Genomic DNA, 22,215 nt, shown 5'->3' with positions numbered 1-22,215 from the left:
CAGAGTTATAGTCAGCTGTGAGCCACCATTGGGTGCCGGAAATTGACCCTGGGTTTTCTGCAAGAGCATCCAGTGCTCATACTGGGAACCATCTCTGCAGCCCCCCTTTATTCCCCCAAGCCAGGATGTCGTGTAACCCAGCTTTGTCTTACTACATAGCTGAGGCTGACCTAAGGGTTAAGATTAAAGACATGTTCACCATGCCTGGTTTATGCAGTACTGGGGCTCAAACCCATAGCTTTGTTTGTGCTATGCAAACACTGAACTGAATAATTTCCCCAGCTTCTTGAGTTTCAGTTTTTCTTTTGTCTCTTGTCTTCTCGGGAATGCACCCTTAGTCTGTGGTGTACCCCACTTTGCTGATAGTTGTTAAAAATCAGTGCATTATAACATCGGACTCTTACAGATGGCATACTGAAGGGAAACCGGGGAGTCTGTGTGGACATAGCGCAGTTGGCAAGGTTGACAGGGACAGGCTTTGCTAATGAAGACTCCAAAATCAGGAAGTCACACTAGGCTGATGAGGCCCCAGAGGAGGACTGCTGCATTTATTGCCAACCTGATAGATTGCTGACCAGCCAGCTTTCCTTGGGACGTAGCTCTTCTGATGCCCTCTTGAAGTACAAGTGACACTCAACAAACCTGTACCCTGATGCATAGGTTTCCAGAAGTCCACGGATGTGTGGGCTGCTGGCCGCTGTATGTGCTTTTATGAGACCATTTGGTATCTAAGCTGGAAAAGGCTGTCAGAGCTAGAAGGAGCACCTTTGACTACATGTGTGAGGCCCATGCAAAGCTGAGGTGACTTGGTTTGCCTTTTCTGATTATTAAAATAGAATTACAAATGAAGTTATGTAACTTGGTCCTGAGCTGTACAAGTATAAGTAACCAGTAAAGACTGGTTATGGATTTTCCCACAGTAACATGATAGAGATTGAAATACACTATTAAGTCCAAAGTATGACAGCATCAGTTACCACATCATGTAGATGTGGTACAACAGAGATCTTCTTATATAAATTAAATTGCTGTGATTACAGAAATCCAGAGAATTATTAGCAGGTCTGAGAGGAACAGAGTCAAACGTCATATAATCATATTCCAAGAGCAGTGAATGACGTTGCTTGGCAGACGTCTGTCTCAGAGAAGTTGTGCTCAGGGTCTGATGCATTGAAAAGAGCCCTGTCTTCATTTCCCTTGTGGACCAGAGCTGCTTCCTCCCTTGTCAGGACCATGATGCTGTGTGTGTAGAGAGCAGGAGGAGCTCTTCCTTCTGAAGAGCAGAAATAGTCTTCACCTGTGACAGCCGCAGTGCCGGATCGCAGGGTTAGGAGCCGGTTTCCCTGGCTCACATCCAGCGCTACAGAGGGTTCCAGTTGAGAGCCCTGTGTGTTGGTTTTCCCATGTGTGAGATTCGGGAAATTGAGTTAACATATGAAATGTTTAGAACATGTGTTTATAATATGTACTTTCTGTTAGCGCTCAGTTGCTGTTACTGCAGAAACTTAACCAAAGGAGCCTCTTTAGTCATACATACATCTACCTACTTTGATGAATGGTTTAAAAAAATTAAGTTGGGGGCTGGAGAGATGGCTCAGTGGTCAGAGCACTGACTGCTCTTCCAGAGGTCCTGAGTTCAATTCCCAGCAACCACATGGTGGCTCACAACCATCTGTAATGAGATCCGATGGCCTCTTCTGGTGTCTGAAGACAGTGACAGTGTACTCATATACATAAAATAAGATAAAGAAAGAAAAAAAAGAACGCGCACCTTTCTAAAAAAAAAATTACGTTGGAAAAGCCATGTGTGATGACACAACCTTCAGTCCCAACACTACTAAGGAGGTAGGAATGGGAGAATCTCTGATAAATTGCCAGACTGGTCTATTGAGAACGTTTCAGGCCAGCCAGGACTACACAGTAAGACAGACCCTGTCTCCAAACAAAACAAAAATATTGTGTTGGCAGAAGGTTACATGTTGTATGGTTATGTTCCTGTGTCCCTGTACATGCATTTCTGCCTGGAAGCATCCTTGAAATGGAGGACAGAGAGTGACTGTCACAGAGCAGACAAGGGCTTGGAAGCAGGTGGTTCTCGATGAGCAGGGTCTTCCAGCTGGTGTAGTGCGTGCCTGTGCACCCAGCACGGGGGTCTGTGGTCATTTGAGACAGCATAGAGAAATTCCGTAAGACAAACGGCAGACATGCGGTATAAGGATTCTCACGGTGATGGAGGTGTCTCGAGGCTTGAAAATACCCATCCAAGTTGCCTAGTGTGGGGAAAGTGGGTGAAGAGTACATGAAATTTTATTATTTCTAATAACCATGTATAAAAGGACATTGTAACTTTAATTTTTTCAAAACCTATTTTTAATGATGGTTAAATGTTTTAACCTCCCTTTTAGCCCACCACCCACCAGGATATGGGGTGGACCAGGCCACCTGCCTCCTGATCACGTCTTAGGGTAGCTCAGGATATGCCTTTTCCCCACCTTCCATTTCTCCCCCATCAGCTCCCTTTACTCTTACGGTGGCTTTTACACTTTGTGTCCTGTTAGCGCTTACCAGTATACACTCCTAGGCTGTAGATTGTACCTAGAATGGACACTTGATGTAGACTCTCGCCGTGGCCCTGCACAGAGGGTCACTGATTATACAATTCAGATAAACTGGGGCTGCTGCTAAGCGAGGTCGTGATTATTGTTGAGGATGGACTTGGGTGGTTCTGTTTTGTTTTTCAAGATTTATTTTACGTATATGAGTACATTGCAGCTGTCCTCAGACACACCAGAAGAGGAGATTGGATCCTCTTACAGATGATTGTGAGCCACCATGTGGTTGCTGAGAATTGAACTCAGGACCTCTGGAAGAGCAGCCAGTGCTCTTAACTGCTGAGCCATCTCTCCAGACCCTCATTTATGTTCTTAATATAAGTTTTCTTAGTTTAAAAGAAAAGAGCAACTTGAGCTATTTAACAACGAATGCTCATTTTAATGCCATTATTAACAATATCACAGTCAATCAGGGGGAAAGGCAGTCATCCCACAGGCCACACAAAAGTCATGCTTAGAGAATGATTTGCATGACTCTGTGTTGGACATCAGTCAGCCCGAAGGGGAGGGAGAGGAACTAGCACTGGTCGTTAGTTGTTAGTTAGGTCACCTTGCAGTCTGATAGACATGTACTTCTAGCCGAGGTGTCCAGTGTGTGTCACGTATGTGGAGGCGGGTACTCTTCCCTCCAAACTCCAGAGGACCTGGGCTGATACGGAGACACACCTCCATCACCGTAAGAATCCTTTATACTGCATGTCTGCCGGTTTTCTTACAGAATTTCTGGGTGCCTAGAGAAATTTTTATGCTTTTGGTTTTTGAGTATGCATTAGAGAAGAAATGTGCAATTAATCTTTCTTAAAAGTTGGATGATAGTATCAATGTATAGATTCATAAGTAGAATGGCTTGGAACGTGTCACATTCCATAGGAAAAGTGACAAAGGTCTCATGTGCTGCTACTCTTGGTGTTTTCTAGTCAAGAGACTCCTTACAGTGCTGGGCTCCGCCTAGAGATGGGGCCTGGTTCAGTGGTATGAGTAACAAGGAGGAGTTTCTGTAGAGGACCTTCTACATTGCTGCCATGGGGACAGTTAGATGAGAGCATTTACCCTCTAGAAGATTTCTGGTGTGTTTTGGTTTTTGAACATCCTGAGAGCAGAGACCTTCAAAGCTTGGTGCATTTTTGAAAGTCTACTGGTGCTACCCGACCCAATTTCCCCATCTTCCTTTACCAACTTGGAGAAGAGTCAGAGGTCTGTGTTCAGCTTATAGGGTCTGAAGAAGGACCATCCCCCACCCTTGTGTACCTGAGAGCAGGGGGAGCCAGCCAGGGAAAGAAGCTTGGAGTAAGGAGCATGAGGTTGGAAGGTGGGCGGGGCTAATGGTTAAACCTTGTGCTGCCCAGCGGGCTGTGAGCGGTTGAGTGTTAAGTGGTTATGATCTAGGCTTGCCATCTAGTATTCTTCACAGGATTTTGGTAATCAGCCTTTAGAATCTTAGTCTGTCCATGCACAGTTTTTGTTTTTTAAGTTTACTATTCTGAAATTATTCTAGCGTCATTAGAAATATGAGAAAGAAAAGGAAAATCCCATTTAAGTGCAAAAATAAATTTTTAATGGATAATGAGGGAGCTCACTATCTTGAAGGTTTTGGTTTTTCTTTTTTCTTTTTCTTTTTTGGGTACACAGAGTAAATGCCAGCAGAAGGTGAATCTAATCCCTTCACATGCTCCAAAAGCAAGGCGTAGGAAGAAACCTGTGAAACAGGCCCTTTTCAAGTCTCTTTTATCAGTTTTTCCAGGGAGAGGGTGGTGGTTTTCGTGGACAGAGGTTTTTAGCGGCTTAAGCTCCTGTAAATGGTGGTGGGAGAGACAGCGGTGATGTGTGAGGGTTCATTAATTATTGCTCTTACTGATGTCTGCACAGGCTGTTGGGATCATAAATGTCAATCTGTCAAGAGACTGTGATAGGTCTAAAAAAACTGATTGAGTACCTCAAAGCTGCCATGGAGCCCAAGATGAGACAGGTTCCTGTTTCTCGGCTGTGTGGAAGGTGTGGGGGGAGGGGGTGGGAGGTTCTTTGTTGTACATAAGCTCTGGCTCTGGGGTTCTGTGTTGGGCTGGCTGGAGCGGAGGGTATGAGCCCCTGAGATGTCGGCGGGCCACAGCCTCTGTTAGCAGCCCGGGTAGGCGTGGGCTGCCAGCTGCACAGAGCCAGGAGAGTAAGAGAGACGGGATGCGGGTTTTGACAGGCCTGACACAATTCATTTGGAAAATTTCAGGAGAGAACATGAGTAATAAAGACAGGAACAGTGACAGAACGGAGCAAACGTGGATCTCTGTCGGAGACAGAGTTTGAAAAGGAGCAGCCCTGTTTGTTACCGTCAGGCTTCCATTGTAAATGTGTTCCTGAGTTGAAAAACTCAGTGCTTGTTACTGTCTGCTTGTGGCTAGAGCTCCCAATTAGAGGACTTTCTTTCTGTAGACATTTGTTTTTTTAAAAACACTGCACTTGGTTCCCCTGTCCCGTGATGAGCTGTGGTTGCCTTCAGACCAAGAAGTTGGACACAGGTTAAGTAGGTGAAGGTTTTCTTAGAAGGTCTCACACGGTGTCTTTGTCATTGTTAAGCACTGGCTGAGAAGCGGGGTGTAGAGTGTTGAGAGCCCGGCATGGGGTGTGCAGCCGGGGTGGGAGTCCACCAGAGGAAGCTCACTGGAGAAATCTGCTTTGTCGGCTCTCTAGGACCTTAATTAGAAGTCACTCCTAACTCCTGGGGTGGGGACTGTATCCAGCTTGCCACGCACTCCTCTGCTGCTAATGAGTGTGCTCCTTCCCAGGACGGCTTCTGACACTTACAGCTGAGTGTGAGAGTTATTTCTGTTCACCTCGCTCTCCACATTTAACCCTTACTGCCCAAGTTCAGCATATGCAAATCGATTAATTAGATGGTGTCTGCCATTGATCCCAAACTGAAAATGCTGCAAGTTAGAGGGGCTGAAACTTGGGAGCAGAAGGCAGATAATCAAGGTTTGATTTTTACTGTTAACTCATGTGTAGGTCTTTTCTGAGAGTCTTTTTTTTAACTGGCTTAAAATTTATAATTGAATAGTTGAATTATTTAGGCCATTATTATGTAATTAGAATCCTTACAATAGACATCTGTTTCTCTTATTTAGGTAGTTTACCCCACGGCACAAGGTCTCATTAAATAATTAGCAGAGGAGATATAAAATTCTTCCATAGCCATGAAGCTGAGCCTGTAGACTTCTGTTTATTTCATTAGCTTCTAATTAGAACACCAAGTTGACCTGTGAGAAAAATGTCAGAGAATGACTTACGTCACCAAGTAGTGACAGAGTGCAGTGCCCCTGATGGCAGCAGGGGGACGTCCACTGTCCTCACAGTGGGGAGTCTTAGAGGACACAGGGCTTCTTCCCATCTAATGTGAGACGGCAGTGAGGGCTGAGGGAGGCAGGGGGTCCCAGAGCATTAATACTGAGGAGCGTAGTGTCTGGGAAGAGGGCCCTAATCCTAAGAATACACAGTCCACTGAGCAGTTCATCTTGGTGAAGAGCGGTGGTTCTCAGCTCAGTCTGTATAACCCCTTGGAAGTCAAATGGCCCTTTCATAGGAGCCATATGTCAGATATTCTGTCTATTAGATACCCAGAATATGAGTCACAACAGCAGCAAAATTGCAGTTATGAGTTGGCAACAGGATAATTTTATTACTGGGGGTCACAATACGAAGAACTGTATGAAAGGGTCACAGCCTGAGTAAGGTTGAGACCCACGGCTGTAGGGTCATGTAAGGCTCACAGCACGGTTGTACACCTAGGTGGGTTTGGTTGTCAAATTATGCAGAAGTGAGGACATGGACTCTTGGAGAAACAGTTGGGGCCTAGTGAATGGCCAGGGCATCGTAGCCAGAAGCATCAGAAGCCTCCCATTACCTGTTGTCCAAGGCTACCCTCTCTGTGTTACCTGTAGCAGCACAGAGGTTCTCAGTGTTTGAAGGGCTAAAGGGACTCTCAGGACCAGGCACACTTGTTCCCTAGCGTTAGTGTTGACACTGTTTGACACATGATTTCATTAGAGGAAATTAAGAAAAAAAGAGATCTGGCCTGGACTGTCCTGTAACTCTGAGGGACTCCATCAAAGCAGAAAGACCATGCAGACATGAAATTTGGTTCCTAGCCATAGTGAAGTGCAGTGTGAGTGCTTTTCTCACATGGCCTTCTTGATGTCACAGGGCTCCCCTCTTCAGCGTTACTGATACGAAGAGTAGGTGGCACATTTGGCCCCTTGGGCCAAACTCCTCAAAGGAGCTTTGAATCCAGCTCTGTGGTTTGCTTTGCTTTTTTTATTTTTGGTCAGAGGTGGAGGTGAGAGAGGCCATGGTCTGAAGGTCTCGTTGTTGTTGTTTACTGTAAGTACCTTAGCACCATGTGTAGCCTCTATGCTTGCTTGTTCATTCATTCAGTTGTCAGGGTCTCACTATTTAATCCAGCTGACCCACAAGTTACTGTGCAGACCTAGATGACCTTGAGTGTCCACTGATCTGTCTGCCTGTACTTCATGAGTTAAAGTTTTCAGTCAGCAGAGAAGGTTCAGAGGTAAAGAACTCCTCCTCCTCCTCTTCCAGAGGGCTGGAGTTGAGTTCCCAGAGCCTGTCTATCCCAGCTGGTTTGTGACTACTGTAACTAGTTCCTGGCCTCAGAGGGCTTTCACAACCATGCGGTGTGGGTGACGTACATACTCCTCTCTCCTTCCCTCCCCTCTCCCCTGCTCTCTGCACCAGTTTTCAACTAGTCTCGGTTTGTGTGGACCGCACCTCTTATCTCAAGTTAGGACATTACTTTCAAAAGAGAGGCTTTGTTAGGTATCAATAGGGTTATTACCACAAATAGTCCCATTTGTGTGGAAAGGGACCCCCAGGAGAGCAGTGTGGCTCCTGCAAGGTGAATTCCTTTTGGCTGGCTGTTTTGTAATGATTTACATTTAGATGGTTGTGTTTTGCTCTTGTGGGGGCAGAAGGAGGGGGGGCTGGCCTGTGTGGTGGCCTTCGTCACCACACTAACTGCTCCGGACAGCTGTGTTCAGCAGAGCTGGGAATCAGCTTGAACCTGCTTTCCGTTGTGTTCATCCAGGGCTTTAGTTGGTGTGTGCTTGGGGTAATGTCACACCGGGCTGGGAGAACTGAGTGAGATGGGCAGTGGAACCTGCAGTGGTGAAGAACGGTGTGGCCACACTGTCCGTTCCACACGGAACAGGCTGGGAAGGGTATAGAGATAGCCTATACCGATGTGTCTCAGCCTGCTCCTGCTTCTCAAAAAGCCCCTTCAAGGAGAGAGCAAGGGCTGGCAGGAGAGGATTCAGCCATCGTCTAGTGCTTGCTGTGCCACAGGACACGTTAAGCACGAGCAGCTGAGTGGGCACCACTCTCCCTGAGAAGAGTGAAAGGATATTTGGCTTTCACTCCTGTGACAGACACCTCCAAGCAAGAGCCTTGGGTTAGTTTGCTTGTGGTTTCAGAAGTTGGGAGGCTGCATTTTCTTCATATTGCTTTCTTGATGCCGTCATGCAGCAGGGCTCCACTCTTCAGTGTGCTCACATCCTGGTAGACAGGAAACGTCCAGAACAAGACAGTCCCCAAGTGACACAGCCCAGTGACCTCCCTCCCTCACCCCTGGTGCAGTTCCACCACTTCCAACCCCGTCTCTTTACGGCTGCACTAATCTCTCGAGTTGCTGTCTAGTTGGGTGACAGGACCGGCCCTCATGGGGCATGGGCCCCACAGGGGAATGAATATAAGGCAGAAGAGAGTTCTGGCTTACTGTGGGCCGGGAGTGGGCTCCACATGGATCAGTCCGGGAACAACACTTAGTGGGGAATTTCGACCGGAGCCTGGGTGACCAATGCTGTGAGGAGAAAACAGCGGTACTGAGAGCAGAGGTCAAGCGGTCAGGAGACTGATGTGGAGGGCACTGGAGAGAGCGAGACTCAGGGAAGAGAGGTGCATGGCACCCTTGCAGGCTCTCGGTAGGAGCTTCTTTGGAAAGGGTTGTTAGTGCTTTGAGGCAGGACAGCTTGGGGGGCACTTGGCTGCGGTATGGGGAACTGGAGAGATTCGTGTCTGCCCAGCCAGGTACTAATCCTGATCCCAAATGTCTTGTTTCGGTCAGATTCACAGTCCGAGAGCGAGGCTTCACCCGTGAAACGACCGCGACTCGTAGAGAACCCCGAGCGGCCTGAGGAGAGCGGCCGGTCGAAGCAGAAGAGCCGGCGCCGGTGCTTTCAGTGCCAGACGAAGCTGGAGCTGGTACAGCAGGAACTGGGCTCCTGTCGCTGTGGTGAGCGCCCCCCTCTGTCTCAGACCCCTGGCTGCTGCTCCACCAGTGGCCTCATCCCACTCACTGCTGCTCTGTGACGTGCGCCATGAGACTGCAGACTAAGTTCACTCAGAAGAGCTTTGATAGATTTCTCCCCACCCCCTTTCAGTTATGGTTGGTTAGAAGTTTTCCTTGTGGAACCCTCAGATTCATGGAGGGCCCAGCTTGAAGCTGACACATCACCTTTCCCCCCCGTTGCTTAGCTCGGGGCCGCCTCTTAGGACTCTGCACACAGATGTGGTTTCTAAACTGTGTCTTGCACACACTGCATAGCCCACATGTATCATGTCGCAAAGGTAAGGTGGCAGCTGTAATACTCTAGGCTCTCGGTGTTCCTGTCACTTAGTCTGTGCAGTAGTTGTCATCTGGTAACCTCTGAGAGTCCTCCACCTCCCATTCCAGGAGGTGGGCTTGAACTCTGCTCTTGTCTGTTGGGCTGTGGCGAGCCTACATTACTGACGCAGGGCTGCACAGTTTCTGGGAAGTCGTTTGGGGGGCATTGTCTGTCTTCTGAAGAGAGAACTTTTTCTGCTCTGTGCCCCAGCTCTCTGTGCTGTGGAACTAGGGAAGATAGGGTGGACTGACTTCTTGAAATTAGGTTGGGACAGCTGTTCCTAGAATGGCCCCTCTACGCTTGTCCTGTCTGTCCCTTGTATACCTTCAGCTGTGAGGACGGGAGGTAGAGTGTGGGATTCGTTTCTGCTGTGAATTGTGAACAAAGAAGAGTTGGGTATTCGGAGCAGACACTGTTGTCTCTAGGTTTTAGACTCAACTTATACCAAAGCCCATAGTGTGGTCCAGTGAGGCAGGGCGAGCTGTGGCAAGCTGAGGAAGCTTTGGGGTCTGGCGGCTTATGACCCCTGAGGTTGCAGGTTCTTGTTCAGTGTGGAGATGAGCTGTGCTGGTCTTCAGCTGTTCATTCTATGAGCTCTGTTAACTCTCCCTGGTTGTTTCCTCTTGCCCTTATTTTACAGACTGCTTGTTTCTTGGTTAGAGGGGCAGAAATATTCTTTGTGTCCTTCTCAGCAGTGACTGGGTGCTTGGTAGTATGTAGGATTTGCTGAGGGAGATCAAGCAGTCGGGCCATGGGGCACTCCCTGCCTTTCCTCTGGCAGTGGCTACCTTTCCTCTTCAGGCAGACAAGGGAGTTCAGAGGAGCTTAGAAGACCCAGGTCTCTACATTTACCCTGCAGCTTTGATGCAAACCATTCCATTTCCACAGGTCTTACCACCCAGCTGAAAAAAGTCAAGCAGTAGTTATCAGATGGCCCAGGCCTCTCACTGTGGGCAACTGTACCATCAAAGTGTCTCAGTTAGCTTCACCCCCTGACGGGGAGACCGGGTCTCTAAGTAGAGTTCACTATAGACCTGAGTTCTTTCTCAGTTGTGTAACAACATGTAGTTCCTTGACCAATTCCAGGATAAAAGTCCCTTTAGATGGGTCCTTCCTCGAGAGCTGAGTTCACTCTGGTTCATGGAGAGCTTTAGACCATGAGCTCAGAAAGAGACCCTGTCGCCTGTCGCTGTTTAAAAGGTGATGGGCATCAGGAGAGCATGCGCTCTGGGGCTGGCTCTGACTGACTGCTGTGCGCTGCCCTCCTGTCCGCCTATGCCTGTAAGAGAGGGTGGGCTGTGGCTGAGCGCCTTGAGGATTCAGGGACTTGGGATAGAGGTAGGAGCTGCCCTGGAAGGGCTCAGAGGGAAACGTGGTCACTGCTGAAAGGGAAGCCTCAGCATAGTCTAAAACAGAGTACTTCTCCACCGCAGAATAATTGTTCTCTGTATGTAATCGCCGTCTTCCCTCCATTTCCCTTGCATTCTGTACAGGTTATTAACTGCTGACAAGAAATTCACTTCCCATAAATAATGCTTACGAGCCGCTGCTGTATAAATGGGATGTGTTATGAATTGTGATGGGCCTTTTTGTAGCATTCAGTGCCTAGAGCAGGAAGAACAGAGGATGTCGTTTTCATTAATTTCTAATGAGGTGCCAATTAAAGGCAGAGAAGATGCTCCAAAGGGAAGAGTGGCCAAGCTCCCCAGAATCCTCCGCCCCGGGGCTGTCATCCGAGCACTGCCAGCAAAGCTTCTCTAAAAATTCCATTAAATTACAGTCTCATCGAGAGCACACACAGACGCATTCAGCTTCCCTTTGATCTTCAAAAGAGCAATTTGTAAGGCGAGTTCTGAGCCTTCTCACACAGGACAGCTGTAGGTGATAGGAATTGTTAATTGCTGGGACGGTCCCTGTGCTTGCAGTAAGTAGGTGGGTTTTAGGGTGATTTCTCCTCGGTCTCACTCTGACTACATAACCTTTACGTCAGCAGTCCCAAAGGAACCCTTTCCTGTGAAATCTTCCCGGGTGCCAACTGGGAAAGGCCTGGTATGGGTAAGCTGGTCCTCCGTCCTAGGGCACCTTCCACAGTCCATGTGACAGAAGACTTGACAGGGTGACAGGATTATCACCCCTGTTGTGAGTCTTGTGTGCCAAGGCCACCTAGAGGATGCTCTAAGTCTGGCCACTGCAGTGTGGGCCACGCCCATCATCCCGAGGCCACAGAACTGCCTTCAAGTACAAATGGAGGACCTTGCGTATGTTTTTAGTATGTGGACTTAGTGGGCTTCTCACTCGGCCAAGTGCTGCTTTTAGGACCTCATGGTGCTCTCTCTTTTGGGCTCTGCAGTGCTGCTGTGGCCACTGGGTCTGTCATTCACCATCAGTAACAGGGGTTGGGATGACCTTACAAGGCATTTTGCTAAGATTTTTGAGGAGGAAGATGTCCGGGATCTAGGAGTTCACAGACTAAGGGTAAGTGTGGCGCCATGAGAACTCGCTGGGCAGTGTGCTGGGACACTCTTGCTGGCCACTCCCAGAGGGTCAGTGACATGAGTACTGTGACTGCCACTCTTGACACCCTTCAGTCTTCCAAGATCTTCAAGAAGAAAAGATTTTCTGGGCTCATCTGAGCAGCAGGCCCAGGTCTTGTTTTCCGCTTTGTTTGGAAATAAAATGTTTCCTCAGGCCACTGAGAGCTAGTGGTGATCATCATGGCCTTTTCCTCCTCTAAAGTGTTTACTGGGACCACGCTGACGCAGTTCTGTAACACTGGTCCCAGCAGCACGCTCCAGCTTCAGGGAGCTCACGCCCGGGTCTCCGCCCATGTCCATTTGTGTGCGTGTTGATTTAGCGATGCTCTTTTTCCAAAGTTGCTTTCCCCTTTGATGCAAAATCTCATCCATGATCAGGTGTTTTTAGTTTATTTAGTCTGTTTTAATCTGGGACATTCTCACCAACTTTGTTTTACAATTTTGACATTTTAAAATAAGACCCTCTCTCTGTTGTACACAAACACATACGTGTGCACCTACAGATTCTCATGGGTTGTAAGGTCAGAGCACCCCTCATTTGGGTGGGTTTCTTATGGTTTTAGTTGCCTTCTCTCAGCCAGCACCGGGGTGATGAACTTTGCTTGGAGCTTCAGCCTGGAGGCCCCGGGTCTTCAGTCTCTCGGTACTGAGGCCATTTGATTCATGTGCACACTCTGTTCCCCACCTCCGACAGTGCGCCTGGTAAACTTTGACAGTGTTAATGCTCTTCATGGAACCGTCCCGGAGAGGCTGGGCACCGTGGCACACGCTGTTAATCCCTGCACTCTGTGATGGCGGCAGGCAGATCTTTGAGCTTGCTGATCCAGTCTATATAGAGAATTCTAACAGCCAGGGCTACATAGGGAGCCCCTGTCTCAAAGACACAAATGACGTCCTTGAGTTTGGCATCCAGTTATGAGTCTGCCTGAACCATCCTCACGTGACAGTTCAGAATGATTTGATGCCACAGTTTGTGTTTGACGCGGGAATTCTTTCAGTGGCTCCTTTTGTTTTTAACCTATGGCTGCTGTGGGTCCCTCCCCCTTTCCCCTGGCTCACGAGTCAGTGCTATATATAACTTTTCCACTCCTGTCTCCATTGAGTGGGAGCATAACAAGATGTGTCCACGTGTTTTACTTGGGCTCTAGGATGTCATACACTGGGCCTGACAGGAAAGCGTGCACACACGTAAGAAACCACGGCCAGACCAGCCAGCACTGGAGTCATTAGCAAGTCACAAGATACAGTAAGAGGACGGCCGGGAGGGCTCCATCCACCTAGAAGACTAGACAGGCTTCTGCAGTTCAGGCCTTAAGGATGGGTGTGGCTTAGATGTAGGGAAAGGTGAACTGGCACAAGTCCTGGGAAAGCGGCCGGTGCCAGCTAGTGTCCAGCGGGCTACTCAACACTCCACCCCGCATATCTACTCCTTAGTCAGGGTGCATGTCATGTCTGTCCACCGAAAGATCTCAGAGGAAGAATAACTAATCAGTAGCAACACAGAGGACTCTCAGAACATGCCACGTGACACAGACCCAAGGCTGCACATTGAATCCAGGGACACTAAAATTCTAAAAACACCAAAGCTGCCAAGGAGAGCAGGTCACCGGTTGGCTGGCGCTGGAGGTGGGCGTGGATATTTGTCATTAGTCTGTAAGAACAATAAATGTATATCCCATTATTTATAAAATGGTATTTCATGTACATGCACATATACGCACATGTATGTAGCTGTGGTGCATCATGTGGGGTATGACTGGATGCTTCGTGGAGTCACACTGCTACACAGATCCTCATCGGGGTCCCAGGTCCCAGCAGAAATTTGGAGATGAAGTTTTCAGTGTGTGAGGTTTGCTTTTTTTCTTCTCTCTCTTTTTTTTTTTTTTCCAGAGCTGGGGACCGAACCCAGGGCCTTGCGCTTGCTAGGCAAGTGCTCTACCACTGAGCTAAATCCCCAACCCCTGCTTTTTTTCTTCTCTTCCCTTGCAAACATCTGGGGAAGCCGGTCAGTTCTGCTTCCTTTCACGTGAGTGCCTTACCCCACTTCCTGAGTTGTGGTTTAACATCAGCCTTTCTTTCTCTGTCCCTTTGCTCTGCTGTCCTAACGTCTCAGGGACCTGGGCTATGTAGTCAGAGCTCCGTGGTCCCTGCTGGACTGTGTGCTGTCTGGTATTACCCAGAGAGGTCAGTGAGTCTGCTGCTTGTGGGGAAAACTTTGTCAGTAGTGTCTGAGGGCAGACCCAGTTTGGTGAGGCAGTGGCCGGGTCTGTCTCAGCGTAGTTTTGAGACTGACCGCATATTTTCAGCCTTGGGGCTTCCTGAGAGGATAAGATCCAGGCGGGCAGTATTAGCATCAGTTCTTTGTGCATACTTTCTCTCCTTAAATTTTTATTGGTGAAAAGTCAAGTCATCTATCAGATAGGATGAGATTGCCTGCTTTATTTAATTCCAGTTGTTTTATCTAATTTCTCAACTTCGGGGGAAATTACACTTCATAAACTGTTTTACCTTGGTCTCAGAAAATGCAAGGTCATAGCTTGTCGTTCATCTATACCTGTCCCCTGTCCCAGCCTTATACCCCAGCTGCTACCTGGAATGCAAGCAGAGGTCTTAGGACTCCTGTGCTGGGAATAACCCAACAGCTGGGCGGTGGTGAGCCCGTTCTCTCTCACACTGCCGTCCAGAGTGACCGCTCCTCCGCCGCCTCTTTGCTGAACTTGCTTGTCACCAATTGGAGTAAAGTGGCTTCTCAACACCCCAGTCCCTAGGGACTGCAAAAAATGGTGTTAGAGTATCCGGCCAAATCAAGTCTGTGTCCATGTTTCCTAAGCCAGAGCCCTTACCAAAGCTCACCTTCTTTTACTGCAGCCTTTCTTGATAAAGGGGCCTCACTGCCTTAGGGTGCCTGGACATTTCTCCTTAGAATCCATCATGGGCCTCTCTGTTGGTGGCTTTAGAACACAACTGCGAGTGCTTCAGGGGGAGGCCATGCTTATTCTCCTACCTGGCTCAGGAGCACATCCTCCCTCTATGCCCAGTGACATGCAGTTACCATGGGAACAGGATGGGAATCTTGTAGGAGACATAAAGAATAGGGCTGTTGATATCTGTCACTGGTTAGGACTTAAGATTGTGTCTATTTTACTCTTAAAAGGCATTGTAGGACAAGGACACCTCAGTTTTTAGAGTTAAAACTCAAGCTTTGAAATTAAGTATAGGAGATGCTAAGGGAAGACCTGAGATTTGAGTCTGTATCTTTTTCCCCTCTAAATTGTCCCATTGGGCATCCTAATGTTGAGGTGACTGAGACCTGCTGTGTGAGAACCAGTCACTGGGGGATTTGTAGTTCCCTGATGTGCTAAGGGTTGGTTTGGTGTTAATGTTCATTTATTTTTATGAGTCCAAGTGTGGCCTGAATGTATGTGTGCACGCTGTGTGTGCATGCTGTGTGCCTGATGTCCACTGAAGGCAGAAGAGGCTGTTGGATGCCCCAGCACATGAGTGATTGTGTGTTACCTAAGTATGTGTTTCTGGAGGGCAGAGGCGTTGCCCTCCCTGTTGTCTCCCACCATTGGGGTTGACTGGGGTACAGCAGCCTTTCCACCATGCCCGTGCTGTTTCCCCCCACTGTTCATGTCTCACTGACCATGAAAATGGGGCAGCTTGTAGGGCTCTCTGGCTGACCTCCCTGGGTGCCCCTGGCTTATGACACACGGCCTGGGTGTATTGGGGTATTTTCAGTGGGTTTCTAGCTTCGCTTCCCGTGACCTGAAGCTGTTTTCCCTCCATGCGTGTCGGCGCTCTTTAGCCTAGGATGCAGAGTGCAGTGCTACCTTTCGTCCTCTGCTCAGCCCAGCACTGACCACAAATACCAAGCAGACGGCCAGTAAGCACTGTTCACTCCTTCCCAGCACTGGAGCATGGCTCCTGTTAGGTGAGGTTTCAGTACCACTGCTTCTCCAAGATCAGTATCAGTGAAGTTTGTCTAATTCTGGAAAGTACCATCATTCACGCAGGCCCAAGTCTTGATTGATGAGGTCACACAACACAGGTCCTGGAGACACAGGCTCCAACAGGGCAGCACTTCAGCTCTCCCTCCCTGTTTGCCAGCAGGAGACAGCAACACCCTATGTAGCAGTGGAAACTGGTCTCTCTGAGAGCATCTTTTGGAGAGTGGGGGGCACAGACAGGGTTTCTGTGCATAGCCCTGCCTGTCCTGGAACTAGCTCCATAGCCCAGTGTGGCCTCAAACAGAGATCCACCTGCCTCTGCGTCTCCGGTGTTGGGAATAAAGGTGTGCGTCTTAAGGCCAGTCTCTGTACAAGCCTCAGCCCTGGCTGTGCTGGCATGTTCTTGGGGTGTTGGCACTCATGGTGGTGTTGGCACTGCAGCTTTTCAGTCTGTGAGATTCAGAGCCAGGCTGCTGGGGAGCCAAGTCCCTGGGAGAGAACCACAAGGGCCTTGAGAGGTCTGGGCTGGGCTAGCAGAGAAGCTGCTGCCCCTGACGGATGGGGAAGAGGACTTACCACATCTCAGCCCTGCTGAGGCGGACCTGACACAGTGGCGTTGTGTCAGTGGTCACTGAGTACTCAGAAGCACCAGGCGCTGGCCCTCCCAGGGCTGCCTTTCAGAGGCTCCACTCACTGGGCGCATCTCAGGAAGATCCTCCAGGGCTGCAGGGAGCAGGTCTGCGCCAGGGTCGAATGCTCTCCCTCCAGGGCTGCAGGGAGCAGGTCTACGCCAGGGTTGAATGCTCTCCCAAGCCAGAAGTTTCTGGTGAAGCTTGGTATTTGTGGTATTTAATTGTCAGGATGCCTGCTTTTGCTGCTCGAGAAGTGGCTGGATCTTGGCCGCATGGGGTGGCAGACAGAGGATGCTCCAGTTAAAGACAGTCATGTGGACCTGCCTACCCCCAAACCCCCACAGGCAGTCTGGCAGCTACCATTGGAGCCTCGCAGGGCCCAACAAGCCTCTTCCTCCTTGATTGTCAGGATGTGCCATACAGGCCAACATCCATCTCGATCTGGGTCAGTCCTGGCCCTTAGGAGGGGGCAACTGAGTTAACACAGGAAGGCTTGTGAGTCCTTGTCATTGATACACAGGGGGTGACATGCTTCTCTACCTGCCCTGCCAAGTTACAGATTTATCCAGGAAGAGAGGGAAGGCTCTAGATTTATAAGTTAAGGGGCCAGGTTTATGTTAATACTCTTGCTTCAATTAAATTGCTCTTCCCCGGAGTCCAGTTGTTGCATGAGGATTAATTTTCTGTTGAATCTTGAGTAACCGAACAAAGTACTAGTGCCAGGTTGAGAAGCGAGCAGTGTGGAGGCCTGTGGTGAAGTTAGTCTCCACCCAGCTCATCTGTGACCTCAGAGTCACGTCAGTCACGGTGCCTGAGACGCCCTGGTCACTCCCAGAACTAGAACTGCACAGGCTGGACTTGTTGGGGGTTGAGGAGGACGCCTTTGTTAACGTTGTGTTCCTTTGTTGCTAGAAGGGATCGTTTCTGTCTTTAGTGAGTTGTCTGTAGATGAGGTTGTTTTACTGTCCGTCTTGACTGGATCCTAGGAGAGGAGTGAGAGCCTCTGCCTCTGTGCTGTGTCTCTGCTGGGGAGGTGTGCAGCACACGGTGTGCACAGAGTGGAAGCATCACCAAGGTGTGAAGCGACAGTGAGGAGTGTGGGCCTCGGAGCAGGCTGGCTGGGAGGAGTCGTCCTGGACAGAGAAGGCCTGTGGGCCTGTGGACAGCCAGTGCTGTGGGTCCCGGTGGTGTGGCAGGAGCCCAGTGCAGGAGAGTGGGGGCGGCAGCGCCCAGCCGGGGCTTGTTGGCCTCGCTAAGTTTATTATATCTATCACTGAAGGGTTTCGAGCACCAGAGTGACATCATCTGATTTACATTCTGAAAATCCCCCTGTGGTAGAGAAGCAGAAATGCTTGTGCATGTAGGCCCTCAAGAATACTTAGAGGCTGGTGGCCATGGTGACTTGGCCTCTGTGGAAGCGTTAACAGAAAATGAGATGAGAGACTTGGTGATTATTACTTTATACAATTTGAAGTTTGTTATATTCATATATTCCATTATTGTACTCAAAGAGGAACTAACACACGAAGCAAGCACGTCCTATTGGTAGCCCTATGTCCAGAGTCCTTCCGCATGCTGCAGGGGAGCGGCCTCTGCAAGCCCCGTGGGCCCTGGCCTCCCAGCCCCTCTGTGCCTGCTCCTTGGGCAGGCTGCCCTGGTTCCTGCCTGCCGTGCAGCGGAGAGCAGGACACGTGCAGGATGTGGGTTAGAGCTTGTCTAAGAACCCACTCGTGATGACCGTGAGGAGAAGGGAAGAGGAGGAACCTGGGGTCTGGCGTGAATCCCAGCTGGGTGGGCAGTCGCCTTTATGAGGCAGAAAGATGCAGTCAGTCGTGGAGGCCCGGGAGGACCGAGGTTCTGTTCTGAGCCAGGACTGCAGAGCCTGTGGAATCTGCAGTCTGATATCGGAGCTCTTCCGTAAGGGACTCAGCACTGGGTGCCAGTGGGACTTCAGGCAGGGTCCTCGCTTTTAGAGCAACAGCCAGTGAGGAGGGAAGTTCCAAAGGGTGACATCACAAAGCATGGGCAAGCACAGATGCCAAGAGCTCTGGGTCTGGGGCCCTGGCAGGTGACCTCTGAGCGCTCGATCAGTGCTCCATCCCGTTCTGGTTCTTGGATAATGACTTTCCCTCTCCCATGTGAAGCCAGGGCTGGAGGGGAGTGCGAAGCAGATACAGTCCATGCCCAGCCCCCGCGGCTGCTGATGGAGGAGATGATTCTGCCGTGGCATTGGGTCAGCGGATGGGATGTAGTCTAGGGATTCCCGCTGGTGCTGTGTGCGTGGCTGACGCTTTCCAGCAAGCGGAGCTGACCGCCTGGCGTTCCCAATGCGCCCTTGTGAGCGAGCTGGGATGGGTGAGCTGTCCCGAGGCTGAAGAAACTTCCTTGCTGGGAAGATAGGATTTGGTTTTCCAAGGAGCTTCTTGGTCATTTTAGATACAGAGGTCAGGGACATTAATTAACCTTGTTTTGTTTTTTGTCTCGTGTAGCCCAGGATGGTTTTGTACTTCTGATCCTCTGACACCTTCCAAGCTGCTGGAGTTATGGGCAGTGGCACTGTGCTTGGATTTATGCCATGGGGGAGGGGCTGCTACATCCCCAGTACATTAATCTAAAATGACTCTTTAGATACCGTATCTGATCCCTGCAGCGCTGTGGTCTGGAGATGGCCCTCACCAAGTTTTAAGGGGACGCATAGGCTCCGCTTGCCTGACTCAGAAGTGGAGTGAGTGACCGCAGTCTGGGACCTCGGAGGGTTGGGCTGCCGTCTTGTCCTCTTCCGTGTCCTCTTCCGCACACCGCACACCCGCAGAGCCATTTGCATGTCTGGTCCTCAGCCTCCTGAACCGCTCACATTGGAAACTCAGAGGAGCAGGGAGGGAAGTGTACCCGTGAGGTAGAAACCCTGAGTGGCTGCGCTGAGCCTTGTCCCATCCCTGTCTTTAATAAAACAGCGTGTGTGGGCTTTCAAGTGGGCGATGTTCAGGAAAGCAAGTGCCTAATTAATTAAAACCGAGAGCCAGCGCTGCTTGGGTCAGCTGACTGTGCTCCATGATGAAGCGGTCCGCAGCTTCTGCTGGGTGTGGGTTAAGTGCGGACACCGAGGAGCGTGGGTTCGCTGCCATCTTGTTGCTCTCAGTGGCTCAGAGAAAAAGGCAGACGGACCCCTGCTCAGATCCTTGTAGTGGTCACCTCTGTGGTCAGCCGCAGGGAACTGTGAGCTGGCTGCGCTGTTTTGCCCCAGGCCGCCTCTGCACTGGTTTGGGTGACAGTCAGGTGCCCCTTGGGCAATGATTGTGGTCAGGGTTTCACAGGAGCAGAACAAGGCGGCGGCTGCTGCTGCTGCTGCAGGAACACTTAGGGCCAGGGCCTGCCTGCTGCTGTGGTGCCCGTGCTTGTTCCCAGTGTCCAGGGCGGACTGTCGCCTCCGGAGCATCAGCCATGGTTGAGGGCGCCTGGATTAAGAGGGCGAGCTTTGGCTTGAGTGCTCAAGGCTGTAGGGTGAGGAGAGGTCTGCGTCCCAGCAGATGGCAGTTTCACACATCAGTCACATCTGTGGCATGGGGCTGGCTGGAGCCGTGTGTTCTGTGTCTGAATCCAGATGTCTGAGAGCTCCATGCTGGGCCTCTGGCTTCTCCTTCCACTTCTCACATGCGTGTGTGTCTGCACTTAGAGCGATGAGGTGGAGGCATTGGAGGCTGTGGAACAGGGGCTGTGGACAGTGAGGAGCTGGCATAGTTGGAGCTGGGAAGCAAACCCAGGCCGTCTTTTGTTGTGTGTGCTTTTAACCACGGAGCCATTTTCACTGCGGCTCACTTCTGTGTTCACGGTGACTCAAGTGGTGGCCTCTGCTCTCTCCTCATGCAGGTTTCATTGTAGAAGGTAGACTTGCATGGTGTGGCCACTTGCCTTCCTAGTGCTGTCTGCTGAGTTGATGGGGTCTTCTCAGGTTACCCAGCCCCTCTGGAGACCGCCCAGCCCACACCGTAGGTTATAGGAATGGTACATGTGTGCTCGGTCCTCTATAGCTCTCCATCCCTGTTCTGAGTGCTCTCAGGATTGGGGACAGTGGCTGGTCCACGTAGAGAAAAGGGTGCAGCCTGCGGGGTGGGCTTAGAGGGCCAGCTGTGCTTGGTCCTCCTTTTTTTAATGCAGGGCGTGTCCTATGTTGCCCACCCAAGCCAGTACGTGAAGAGACGCCCGCCGAGCTGGGTGGGTGAGGGCAAGCCCGCACACCGCAGTGCTTTTCATCTGCGTGCGGCTGAGAAGGGGTGTGGGGCTCTGTGATGAGCCCTGTGTGACAGGAGTGAGTCTCACCTGAGGCAGAGATGATTTCACAGCTTTGTCGCTTGATTCTCCACCCATCTGGTGGCACTTTTTGGGGTCTTTTTCAAGAAAGGACCCAAATCGCGTTTGTCCTGCCTCTGTTTCTGAGAACCCTAGAACTTGCAGGCCTCCTGCCTTGCCTTCTAGTTTCTCATGAGTGACTTAGAGAAATGCCAAGGCTAGCCCAGCTGAAAGCAGGCAGTAACCTCAGGTCCTTTGCCACTCAAGAACGGCCATCTCCAGTGATGTAGAGTTCACGGTCCCCACAGCAGTCTTTGGAAACAGGTTTGTGTCCCCAAGAAGGGAAGGTTCAGGTCGATTACTGCATCCGCTCTGCCTGTGCTCATCTCCAGCCCTTTCTTGTAAGAAACTTCACAGTTGGGGTTGGGGATTTAGCTCAGGGGTAGAGCGCTTGCCTAGCAAGCCTAAGGCCCTGGGTTCGGTCCCCAACTCCGAAAAAAAGAAAAAAGAAAAAAAAAAGAAACTTCACAGTTTCTTTTGTTTTAAAATGAAATTCCACCCACCTCCCTGTCCGCACTTACCCACCCAGCAGCACCAGACTGCGGTAGCTGGCCTGTGCCTGGTGAGTGATCATGGCAGGACTGGAGTGTAACCTGCATCTAATAACCCAGCCTCGGCACACGTCCCCTGGCCCCCCCTGTGCATTACCTGTGACGTAGAAGTGCAGCTGCTGCTGAGTAAGTTTCCAGCGTGCAGAGCTCAGGGCAGGCTCTGGCTGCATCTGACAGGTGTGCAGAGCGTGGGCCTGCAATGGATGCCCGTGGCTCTAAGAACCTTGCCAAAGGAAGGGGACACTCTGGCACTGTCCCCTCTGGGTCTGCTTTGACTAGAATCTGAGTTAGGCTGATCAGTTCCCAGCTCAGGAGAGACCACCCTTCCAAAGGAAGGGGCAGCAGGGTCACTGCTCTTCTGTAAGAGCTGTGCCAGGGCTTGTGCCCCAGCCGGCCTGGCAGTCGTCCCTTCCCTCTCTTCCCCTACCCCCAGCATAGATGCGGGCTTTGTTCCTGAAAGATGATTTAGCTGTTAGGGGGGCTGTGTACTTTGGGTGTGGAGCCCTTCGGGAGACAGACGACTGGTGTCCACTATCTGGGAGTGATGAACTATCAGTGAGTGTGACCACAAGCTCATTAATCTCAACTTCGCTTTCCGACCAAGTGGGAGCTTAGCTTCTCAAGAGACAGAAATTTCATCTCTATTCTTTTCCTCAAACCCAGTCCCAATTTAGAGTCAAACATATTGCCCTGCTCTCCCTGGGAAGCAGTTAATAATGTGTTTCTCGAACAATGGCTGTTCAGGCTGTACCCTCCGCCCCTCGGCTGCATGCATGAGCCCGCGAACACAGCCTGAGCAAAGCAGCCACCATGACAGGGTGAATGGCGGCTCTGTCTTTTAAGATTCTCACACATGTGCCTCCATCATCAGCTGGGGAAGGTAATCGTAAAACCAAGGGTCATTGAATCTTGAGTTTGTCCTTC

The 22,215-nt window shown here is 50.3% G+C and overlaps 1 protein-coding gene across 1 annotated transcript in view; it reads left to right on the top strand.

The window, feature by feature from the left end:
* Positions 1 to 22,215, top strand: part of Zfand3 (zinc finger AN1-type containing 3) — a 191,290-nt gene that overhangs the window by 166,268 nt on the left and 2,807 nt on the right. Inside the window, exon 5 of the mRNA XM_032888523.1 lies at positions 8,737 to 8,904. Coding sequence (XP_032744414.1) covers positions 8,737 to 8,904 — 168 coding nt within the window. The remainder of the gene's footprint in view (positions 1 to 8,736; positions 8,905 to 22,215) is intronic.

The sequence above is a fragment of the Rattus rattus genome, chromosome 18 (assembly GCF_011064425.1).
Source record: "Rattus rattus isolate New Zealand chromosome 18, Rrattus_CSIRO_v1, whole genome shotgun sequence".
Lineage (NCBI taxonomy): Eukaryota > Metazoa > Chordata > Mammalia > Rodentia > Muridae > Rattus > Rattus rattus.
This window is presented reverse-complemented; position numbering and strand designations above follow the sequence as displayed.